Source organism: Heloderma suspectum, chromosome 1 (assembly GCF_057233095.1).
Source record: "Heloderma suspectum isolate Gila_16-S chromosome 1, 16-S_ref, whole genome shotgun sequence".
Taxonomy (NCBI): Eukaryota; Metazoa; Chordata; class Lepidosauria; order Squamata; family Helodermatidae; genus Heloderma; species Heloderma suspectum.
In genome coordinates, this window is record NC_139458.1 from 178,617,081 (window position 1) to 178,629,217 (window position 12,137).

The 12,137-nt window shown below is 40.6% G+C and overlaps 1 protein-coding gene across 1 annotated transcript in view; it reads right to left on the minus strand.

Moving 5' to 3' along the window:
* Nucleotides 1-6,917: 6,917 nt before the first annotated feature.
* BAZ2B (bromodomain adjacent to zinc finger domain 2B) overlaps nt 6,918-12,137 on the minus strand; it is a 144,268-nt gene continuing 139,048 nt past the window's right edge. The window contains exons 36-37 of the mRNA XM_084811337.1: nt 11,368-11,511; nt 6,918-8,382 (exon numbers count right to left, since the gene is read on the minus strand). Of these exons, the coding sequence (XP_084667463.1) occupies nt 8,229-8,382; nt 11,368-11,511 (298 nt within the window). The 3' untranslated portion in view covers nt 6,918-8,228. The remainder of the gene's footprint in view (nt 8,383-11,367; nt 11,512-12,137) is intronic.

Consider the following 12,137-nt stretch of genomic DNA (forward strand, 5'->3'; position numbering starts at 1 on the left):
ACCATTCAGGAAGGACAGCCAGTGGCATACACCCCCCCCCCCCCATCGGTGGCTCATAAGTAATGGAACAAACCAACATTTCAAACTTAAGGATCGCCTTTAATACTTGGATGAAAATCCTTTGCAGTCAATGACTGCCTGAAGTCTGGAACCCATGGACATGACCAAATGCTGAGTTTCCTCCCTCGAGATGCTTTGCCAGGCCTTTACCGCAGCTGCCTTCAGCTGCTGTTTGTTTGTAGGTCTTTCTGCCTTCAGTCTTGTCTTCAGTAAGTGAAAAGCATGCTCTATTGGGTCGAGATCAGGTGACTGGCTTGGCCATTGAAGAACATCCCACTTCTTTGCCTTGAGAAACTCTGGGGTAGCTTTTGCTGTATGTTTTGGGTCATTACCCATCTGCAATATGAAGCGGCGTCCTATCAGTTTGGCAGCATTCGGCTGAAGCTGAGCAGAAAGTATAGCCCTATACACTTCAGAATTCATGCTGCTGCTTTTATCAGCAGTCAGGTCATCAATAAACACCGGTAACCCGGTTCCATTGGCAGCCATACATGCCCATGCCATAACACTGCCTCCACCATGTTTGACAGATGATGTGGTATGCTTTGCATCATGAGCTGTTCCTTTCCTTCTCCATACTTTTCTCTTCCCATCATTCTGGTACAAGTTAATCTTGGTTTCCTCAGTCCAAAGAATCTTATTCCAGAACTGGGCAGGCTTTTTTAGGTGTTTGCTGGCAAAGGCTAATCTGGCCTTTTGGTTCTTGAGCGTTACCAGTGGTTTGCACCTTGTTGTGAAACCTCTGTATTTACATTCATAAAGCCGTCTCTTGACTGTAGATGTTGACAATGACATGCCTACCTTCACAAGAGTGTTCTTGACCTGGCTAGATGTTGTGAAAGGGTTCCTCTTCACCGTGACTGGAATTCTGCGGTCATCCACTTGAGTTGTCTTCCATGGTCTTCCAGGCCTTTTGCTGTTGCTGAGCTTGCCAGCTAATTCCTTCTTTTTCAGGATGTTCCAAACTGTTGTGTTGGCCACTCCCACTGTTTTTGCTATCTCTCTGATGGGTTTATTTTGTTTCCTCAGCCTAATGATGGCCTCCATCACTCGCATGGACACCTCTTTGGACCTCATGTTGGGAGTTCCAGTGAACAGCTACCAAATGCAAATGTAACACTCAGAACCACCTCCAGGCCTTTTATCTGCTTGATTGGTCATGGGTTACCCAGGAAACAGGCCACACTTGGCCATGAAGCTGCTTGTCAGCCATTCGTTCCATTACTTATGAGCCACCAATGATGAGGTTGTGTGTATGCCACTGGCTGTCCTTCCTGAATGGTTAGTGCCCCACTTTTGTCAAACCCCTTGAATTACAGCTGAAAGTCCTGACTTCACTCCCATCTGGGTGTGTTTCCTTTCAACTTCAATGTGGTGATGTACAGAGGCCAACTGCCAAATCAGTTATCCTTGTTCCAATATTTCTGGCCCTGACTGTAAGGTCCAAGCCAATATATGTAGAATAGCTGCTTGGCTGTGGCAAGTAAGTATTCCCTCTGAGCAACTGGGAAGGGAAGCAATGATAAATTGTATGTTTGGGGGGAAAGGGTTTGTTCTATGTTTTTCAGGCTGTGTGACCCATGAGCAAAAGGCATGTTATTCAAGAGGGGCAGGTGTATTCATCACTTGCAGTACAAACAACCAAGAGTTTTATTGCACTTTAAAGTCTAAAATTTATTATGTCCTAAGCTTTCATGGACTAGAGTCCACTCTTTCTTGTGTGAACTTACCAGGCTGCTTTAAAATGTAGTACAACACTCCCTGGTCCCTCCCATAGCTGTGCACATGACCCTGTGCACTAGACTAGCTTAGCTCCTAGTGCTTGTTTCTTCCTTTTCAGTTCTTTTATTTGTCTGGGCTTTGCTGATACTGTAAACTAAATTATCTTTATGAATTTGCCTTACATGACACATCTTGGACACATTTCTAGTTTTAAAGGTTCATTCACTTGGATTGCAGCACTTCCATAGCCAACCATATTTCATCTAAGGGCCTTTCTACATGAGGCTGTTAATCCACTGTATCTACTTTTGGTTTCATTGCAGAATTGAGATCCAAGCACTACACAAAGTTTTCTTTTCCTGCTTTTCTGCTATATAACCTCTAGGTCGCATTGTGATATAGCAGAATAGCACAATTACACAAGTGAAAAATTGTTTTCTTTCACTTTCACAAAGTGAAACTGCATTTTCCTGTGCTAAAAAAGCTCACTGAAAGTGCTGTTTACAAATAGAGGTGAGACTGGATGGTCATGTTGTGTCTAAAGAACCCCTAAACAATCGTGAATAGGGAATGACAAGCACACAATAAATGCCTCATGTAGAAAAGCTCTAAAAGTTTCAACCCACAAGCCACTTAAGTCTGCCAGTACTTGCACTCAGTCGGGATGACTAAGAGGTATGCAAAGGTCAGTTGATGGTAATTGCATGGAACCAGATTAAGTATGTTGGTTTAGGCAGTTTTCTCAGCTTGCAATCTTCTTGACTGTTTTCTATAGTGTGTAGGTCAAGAAAGATTGGGAAAACTTGCCTTCAGTATTACTCAAGCTGAGTGACAGAATCTTACTGTGATTTGTCTCAGCCTCTTCACTGGTTTTCTTTAGTCAGGGCCATCCCACAACATTTTACTGCCTGAGGTGAAGAACAAAAGGATGCCCCACCCCTATCTACCTACAGAACTTGACTGGACTGAATCTTACTTCAATTCTGGTGACAGGGCAGCATCCTCCCTCATCAGCTGAGTGCTTCAGGTTAGTTTAGGGGGCACAGGACAAGCTACCTGGAAAATACAGTTCTGTCTTCGAACAGTGGGGAATGGCCAGGGGGCTGCCACCACTGCCCCCTTCCATACCACCCAACGGTAGGGCAGGTCCAGTCTTTAGTAGTTGTCAACATGATTTGTAAGGCTTCATTAAGCTTTGTGTCATTCCTGCAATGTAAGACAGAGTTAATTGCACAAAACGCAAAACAATCAGATTGGCTCATTGACTACATTTGCCCAACGTTATTTAGCAAATAAGCCAGTCAAATTTTGAACATCTACTTCAGTCTTTACCTAATTTGTCTATTTGTTGCTTTGAAAGTGTATCATTAAAAGGACAGCACGAACAGAAGCAAGTATGATATAACCTATTTTAAAATCGCAGGTTGGGAAACATTTAAAATATACAGATAATGATGAAACAAATAAAAGGTTTCAGGACTTAGATAAATGAAGTCAATTTGAACAACTAATTTCCAGGCTCTGCCACTTTTTAAAAAGTACAGTTCTTTGTAAATGTCCTACTATTTGGGTTGGGGAAAGAAACTACATCCACAGTTGCCCATCAAGCATCAGGCTGATCACATTAGTGATCAGCTTATTTTTTAGCTTCAAGCTGATCACATTCATCTGTTACTCTTATATTCTAGTTGTTCTACTTAACGTTTTCTGCAACCTTTCCCTCTCTAATGATCCTTCAAGGCTGGAAAGAAATGTCTCTCCCATGCATAATACACTAGATAAAATATCTTATGACTGACAACTTATGCAAAAAACATACTATCATCAACAGTTTTGTCCCGCTGAGCATACAGACATTTGGTCTGCATCTTTAGAATTGTATGTGTAGTGGAAACTAAAGACATAACAAAACACAGGTGTTGACATATGATTGTGGTGGTGTTTTTTTGTTTTTTTTGTTGTTGATAGATTTTGTTAGATTTGTATGCATTGTATACAATTTAATATATATATATATATATATATATATATATATATCTCCCCATCCACGCACACACAGGGAAAAAATTGAATAAAAAATACAAAAAATCCCAACCTTCTCTTTTCAAAATGTTAAAATAGCCAAACTGAATTGCTGTTACAAGTTCCCCTAATATAACATCCTAGTACAGCAGTAAACCCAGCAATAAACCCTTGATTATATGCAGTGGTAGAATTCAGGGGCTCCTTCACACTGAGCTTTTATTCTGCAATTGAGATTGCTCCTTCATGGAAGTTTGCAGGCTCTTTCCATGACGCCGTGATTATTCAAGGCGTCTCCTGCACTAAATGCCCTTTGCTCCATTATTAAATAGATCACAGATAATGAGCTATCAAATTACCCCGTTGTGTTCCGCTTCAGTTTCCTCCATGAAGAGTAAAAGGGGCAAGAGGAGCGAGATCAATGAAAGATAATGGAAGACTCAGATATGGGGAGAGGGGAGGAAGCACGTGAAAAAGGGAGTCGTGATCCTGCATTTAAAACGGAGGCAGAAAGCACCATTTTAAATGCAGGATTTTAGGCTGGTGTAGAGATGCCCCAGGTCAGGCCTGCCTAGTTATATTAAAAGGTGTGCCTCCAGTCTATCTAATTATCATCTTAGGCTCAGTGTTTAATTTTTTGTGATGGGGCCTCAGTATTGAACTTTTTTACTTGTGTTTGGCTAACAGAAAAATTTAGAAATTTTACTGTATTTTCTAAATTTAATGAAAAGACTAAATAATACTATTAAATAAACTACAGCAGGCTCCAGATGCCTTAGATTTTTACTTGTATGTTGGTTTGGCTTGCATCTTGGCCTGAGTGCTTAATGCTGAATGATGGCCCATGAGAAGCCAAATTTGATGTGTTAGGTTAAATTTCTGAAATGGCAGTCTGTTCACTTTGATGAAGTGTCAGCAAGCAAGACGTTTAATGGCAAGGGAGGAACAATATATCACATCATCCATGGGAGCCGATCTTCTTGAGTTAAAATTGTACCTCTGGTTTCATGCATGTGCCTTAACCAGGCAATGTCATAGATTTTACCTGTTGAATTACATAGAATGTAGTTGCAAAATGTTTATATATTACCGTTGCAAACCTATTCACACTTACCTGGGAATAAGCCCAATTGCACTGGAAGAGCATGATCCAACAGGGTTCTTACAGAGGGTTCTGTAAGGCTACAGTTCTATAACACTTACCTGGGAGTAAGCCCCATTGAACACAGTGGGAGTTACCGTTGAGTAAACATGCACAGGATTGTGCTACCAGTTTATTTTTAGTGTTTTTTTAATCAACATATATGTTTTGTATTGGATCAGACTGCTTGGTGTTACAAAGGGTATTGTTATGATTGTGATATGCACCTACTCCTGTGGGTAACGTGCTCTTTGGAGTGGGATGCCTGGGATCTAGTCCCACCATCTACTATTTTTACTGCCTCTGCACTTCTCCAATCAAAACTTGTTTTATGGCTGCTTATAATCAATTCTTGGGAAAATTCTGTTTCACTGTTCTTCTACTCTTCTGTTCTACACTGTTCTACTACTCTTTGCTGCCAGATAAAAATGAGAAGTGTTATAAGGTGAAAATGAATACAAACCTGGAATTATAGTTTTTTTTTCTGGCAACAACTTTACATTTTTCAAGAGCATTCACTACAATTTTTAGTAATGCGCTTGGCCATAAATATGGGTATGTCAAGTAGAACAAATCTTCTTGTAAACCTTTGTATACTAGAGATAAAAGACTGATTACTAATTTAGATAAAATAGAATTAAACATTTCTGAATACTTTATTGAAACTAATACCCATCCCTCAGTCACATGTATTAGGCAATGCAACTTAGCAATAATGTTATTCTAATGCTACATGTGTAAGACTTGAAGGCGGCAATTCTATAACCCTTACCTGGAAATAAGTTCCACTGAACTCAATGGGGCTTACTTCTGAGAAAACATGTATAGGATTGCACTGCACAGGCGTAGTAACAATTTTTAAAAATCCATTACCTGAACAAAAATAAAAAGCACCCCAAAGAAAGTACTGAGGTTGGACACCACTGAGAGCTATCTGTTTATAATGATGTAAATACTTGTGCCAGTAAAGTCGGATGGCTCTGGACATTTTACTCCACCAGAGAAATACCATTACACAAGTGCAGCAGCCCTTGCCCCATATTGATTTATCTGGGAGTATGTTCCATTGAACTCAATAGGGCTTACTTCTGGGTAGAAGTATAGCATTGCACTGCATGTTACGCTAAGCCGCAGAACTGCAGCAGAGACCAGGAGATGTGTATCATAATGGGTGTCACATACAGGTTTGTGCAAAAAGTGGCTTTGCTTATGAAGATGCTACAAAGACATCTCCAAGGCCCTTACATATAAAATTATGTTGTGTCTGAACTAACAGTGCAATGTGAAACCCTTGATGTTGCTTGCTGGAGAGGGTTAGGATTTGGTGGAGGTGCCGTTCCACGGGCATGAAGCTACTACCAACAGTATTCCTGCCAGTGATAGGCAAGGGAAGGCCCTGAAACAGAGGAAGGGGTCAGATGGCTTTGGATCCACCACATCCACAGCCCTCCTGATCCCCCACTCAGCTGCACCAGCCTGGAGCGGCACAGCTAGTTACTGGGAGAGAAATTCAGGGAAGCCCGTATTGCCAGAAGAGGTGGGGAGCTCACCTTCTGCCCTAGCCAGCAAGGCTTTGGATGTGGCAGTATATCTGCTATGCCACATCCCCTGAGCTAGGATTGCTTTGCCTGAGGCCTTTGGTTTAGTTCTGCCATAGCATGCACACATCTCCAGGTGGCTTTGAGTAGCAACTAGCTCCCATTTGCCAGTTTTAAATTTGGCATTCCACATAGGCCTGAACAAGCTTTGGCATAACATCGTAGACTGGACAGGACTGCAAGCAAAAGCCATCTGAAGTACAGCTTTCACTGTAGCTTTTGCCAAATTCTTTTCTTGTTATCTCCTATAGCAGGTTTTCTATTCACAATTGTGGGGGAGGGGAGGATCCTGCTGTTGCTGAGCAGTATTTTTTTAAACAAAATACTACTCCTGAATTAGATAGTATACAAAATTAAAATAACAGAGAAAAAAACTGGTTTGCAAAACAGTCTTTTATTGTATCCGTGCCACACATACTAGTGAAAAATAACACTCCTAAAAAAAAAAAAGAATGCTACCTTTTCCACAACGTTTTGTTTTAAATGAAACTTCAAGTACTCTTACATAGGTACAAAAAAAATCTGATCTATCTGCCTCCAACAGGCCACCACAACACACAGTAGATAAAACACAGTGGTTACAAATGTCTTCTTGTTATTTCTGTGGCAAGGCAAATGGAGGGAAATGTTTTTATGAAAAAATACTGTGTGCGTAGGAAATTGTCACAATTTTATTCCACATGGATACAAATGATTATACTTGAATTTGAGGCCCTGGTGGCTTGAAATTATATAACAAAATAGAAAAATGGAAAACTAATATCCCCTACACCCTGTTTTAAAGGCAGGCACTACAAAGATTAAGGAGACTCCACAGTGTTGGTAGAGGATAGTTACTGTACAAGCCATATAGCTATAATTACCTTAAAACTAAAATAAAATGCTACAGTCCTTCTAAGGCATAAACAATAATGTCTGCAAACAATATGTACACATCATACATATTTAAAACAAGACTTAATATAAACAATAATGAACAGTATATACATATGTCTCATTTTTATTCTTCACTGCCTTGAAATACAATTTAACTACACAAGTGATGCAGCAACATATATATAAATGTACTTGTAACTCTACAGTAAAGTTTAATTTTTCGTGCTTTTTACAGCACATCAGTGTAAACAGTTTTACTTGGCTTTGTTTTATATTTTAAAACATTCCTTGTTGTATTTTCAAGATTTAAAGCAATTTTATTTTCTAATTCTTCCTTTTCACAGAAAACGAAGAGTCTGGATGCTATTTAATCATAAATAATTCATAAAATTAAATACATTTACTAAAAAATAAACTACAAAGTAAAAAAATGAAAAATAGATATTTATTGAAAGGGAAAAGAGAACCTTTTTCCCCAAGTAGAGCTCTGGTGGTTGAATATTCAGTGCGTTTTGATATATTTTAAATTGCTATTGCACTATTACACCCCTTACGTTTAAATTCTTTGGGTGTGCTTCCCTGTTCTACCTAAAATAGTTTGATAAAACACACAAACCAAGAACCAAGGGCCATGGTCGCTGTAGGAGTGAAGCCTTAAGAATCAGTACCACTCCCCTGTGATACTTTAAGGAAAAATAAAACAGTCATTAGTTATGCATGTGCCTTGTACTTTAATGTAAATACAGTTCACATTGCTGGTCTCATTTGTCCTCATTTAAGAAAAGAAAATACGTTGGACTGTGATCACTTCAGCTCACTTTGAACATCTCTGTCCATTTTTTTTCAAAATGTTTCCTCATGTTGTGGCCAGCCCGGCCTATGTCAGAATCATCTTCATTAAAAGTTTCACAGTTGTCAAACACAAGCCTGACATCTACAGCAAAGGCTTCAAGATTAGGATACCTGAAATGAAGAGTGACATTTTCTGAATACGGAATGAAAACAAGGAATCTAAAACTACCAAGGAGAAAGAAAGAACTGGGTCCGTTTACTGCTGCACTACATCAGGAGTCAACAAACCATGCCAAAGCTTGGTAGCCAACCATTCTTTTCTACTAGCTATTTATAAAGTCCAATCTCACCACAATACTGTAACAATAAGATAAATTCTAGAGCAACAGGATCTTATACACAGAACTGTATAATTAAAGGGAAAGCAGTTTTTAAAACTTAAATTTTTATTTGCGCGCGCGCGCGCGTGTGTGTAAAATAGAGGAGTCTGAACTCATTGGGACTTAAAAAATAGACTCAAGGTGGCTCTCTGGGTAAGCTGGCTCTGCCTCAGACTGGTTAAGGGCACACACTGGATGCAGCACTAAACAAATAAAAAGAACAAGAGGTTCACCCAGTTGCAGATATCCTGCAAATTATCCACTGGTGTACAACACTCCATAGCACAGTGTGTGGCTGCAGTTCTACGCACACTTACTTGGGAGTAAGTCCACTGAACTCAATGGGACTGGCTTCTGAGTAAACATGCATAGGAAGAATGATATGATATCGGGAAGGAGAAGAGAAGCAAAACAAATAAAACTTTGCTAATACTCAGATTTTAATCATTACCTCACTCATTCATATGCAAGTTTAAATTTTTTGTTAAGGGCACAGCAACAACATTTATAGGCATGCTCTGTATAATCTTCTGATAATTTTCAGCCCACCAAACACAGAGGCAGCACACAGTGCCTATGTGAGGCCATGTTAGTGAAGGGATAGGCATGCACAGATGTGAGCTTCAACACAGTCCAGTTTTTAAATTTTCTGTCTGTCTCCTCTGCCAACGGTAAGTGGCTCAACCTCCCTTTCAGCCCAATTCCTGATGTTTGGTGTGTGTTTTAGGTCTTCCTCTATCCCTACCACCAATCTGTGCTTCCTTCAGATCCAATCCCAGATGCACCAAAATGTTTGCTCTTGAAGGTCTCACTCCTGCTGCCTCTGTAGGGTGGTCAGTTGTCCTACTTTGCTGAGGACAGTCAGCAGCTCTGTTTTGGAGAGCCGGCAAATAACAGTCCTCTATTTAAATATGTCTTTTATTTGAAGGGCTGTCCAGTCCAAGACTGCTTTAAAGATACGGAAGCATAAGAAAGGGGGAGCAGGAGGTGCCCATTACCAGTGAGCACCCAGAGAGCAGACTGAGCAGACAAACGGTCGATCTTCTCCAATATGGGGTGTTGTATTGTATTTCTATTTAAACTATAGTAATTATTTCAAAATGTGTACCTATACGTATAAATGTGCATATAAAAATGATATGGAATTTGGTGTCTTCTTTTGTCCTTGTTTTTGGTGATGTGTAAGTGGCCACCCTTTGCCGCTGCCAGAGCTGTGTTAAGTGGCACAATCTTCCCACTATCCCCACTTCATACATACTGACCTAGTCTGCATGATCACTGTAGCCATGGTGGGTTATGGTGCCAATGAGCACTAGTTGCTAATTTACGCCCCCCAGTGGCTTCTTGTGTTGTCCAAACCTGGCGAAGGCGGCTTGTTGGGGTGGTTCACAAACCACCCTACAATAGGCCATGGGTTCTGGGTGTTTTCTTAATCTTCCCAACATGCCCCCTCACCAGGCTTGGATGACATAAGAAACGGCACCCAGCAAGGGTAATTTGGGAAATGAGCTGGCATACGTAGGGGTGGTTAACACGCCATCATGAATTATTAATCACCCTCGTGTTGTGCATACTGGGCCACTATAAAATGTTTTGAGTTCCCCCTTCCCCCTCCTGCCTCCACCTCCACCCTTCCTGAAGCTCCCATTTCTCAGCACCTTCCTCCTACTGCTATCATGAGTAATGACCAAGGATATAATTAGGCATTCCTGAGCCCATTGTTATTTAGCCCTAAGGATTCTTGCCAGACAAAAATATTTACTCTTTGCTGGTGAGCAACTTTGTTGAAGGCTGACTCCATCATAGGTAAGTCTCCCTGGGCCGAGCCCACTGTGGCTTATTTAAACTACAGCAAGCAGCCATGTTGAATATTCATATACATAACCCACAGTCCCTGGGTTCAGAAACGCAACAAGCCAAAGCTTGAATATTCAGGATAGTGCCCATGGGTGCCATGGCTCATCATGGGTTAAATAAGCCATGATGAGCTGCAGCAATCATGTGAACTCAGTCACTGAATACTTCTTCACTAATGTCATCTCAAATACAGCAGGCATTGAATGATATGGCCACCATAGTTTTCAGTGGAAGCAACAGGGAGTGAAGACACCTGGTTAAGATCTATCCAAGTGAGTAGAAAGCCCAAAAACCTCTGTACCCATTTTATACTAAATAACACCAAAATCTCATATTGGGAGAGGCTGGGAGAGACTGAGCCCAGGCCATCTCCAGGGGTTTATGGCGTCCTAGCACACCCACAGTCCCTTTTTAGAGGAAACTGCCTCACCTAATGCTGACCAATTCAAGCCTGTTTTTCCTATTCTGCACATTAAAATAATATATTAAAATATTCATGGCAGGCCTGGCATACACGTCTGTTGCCTTGCCACAAATATTCCAGACCTGATTGGAGTAAATCCTCCTATGCCTGCACATATGCAAGAAACAAGCTCAACTTGGCTAGTATGGTTGTGTCAGCCATTGAGTGGGCCCTTTTAATATCTATGGGTCCATCCTGTACAGTGGCCTGTCCAGTCCGATTTCTTAGCACAACCCCTGGAAGCTAATGAACTTTGGGTCCACCTTGCCAGCCACTAATGCTGGACCATGGCTGACCCATGTCTACTCTTTAGTCTACAGATCCTCTCAGCAGACCTATTTGTTCATGTACGATCTTACCGTAACTAAAAATATTGAAAATCTGACTCTACTGAAAAAATGATTTAATCTTATGTTTTCATTTATCCCGCACGTTTTCCCTCTAATTTTTACTTACTGTCCACTACTTAGTTTCTCTCGAATGGTGGAAAAATCCATGGGTTTTTTAATAACTTTCCTATAACCAGGAACATGTTTCAAGTTTACAGGAAGTAGGAAAGGCCAGGCATCGTCATGAGTTTCCAGTTCAGACAGGAGCACACTAAGAAAACCAAGAAAAACCACAAATGCATTTCTGAACTGCTTTGTGCCTCACATAGCATTGCCTAGCTATAATTATTTAAACAAGGATATTGCTTGCTCTGAAACACACAGAACCAGTTTCTGGTTTATAAATAAGTTTAGAAAAGGATATCAGGCAATAGAGTGTGAGTTATATTCTAGGCATAATAGTTAACAAGTCTTAATATTTTTCCCCACCCTGTGCATATACTAGCAAAAGATAGGGTGTGACACACTGTATTCTGCCTGAAAGCTCTTAGATATGCAGAAAACTATATAAAGCACAACTTGGCTTCCACATTCAATAAGTAGCTCTCCAAAGTTTCCCCAATCCAGCTGTATGACTTCACATACATGGAATCCATGCATAGCCACGGGAAGGAAGTGGAGGGAAGAATGTTCTCTCTGGGTTCTTCCAGATAAGGCTTTTATTGTGCAATCACCCTGCCTCATTCACAGAATTCTACAGGGGGTCTAGACAATGACATCATCGATTTGTAACCCTGCCTGGTTCCACACTGTTTCTTACTTTTTTCTTCCAGAAGAAATTAAGGAGGAAAGGAAGGAACAGCTACATGATGCTTTTTGATTGGGAGCACTAGGAGT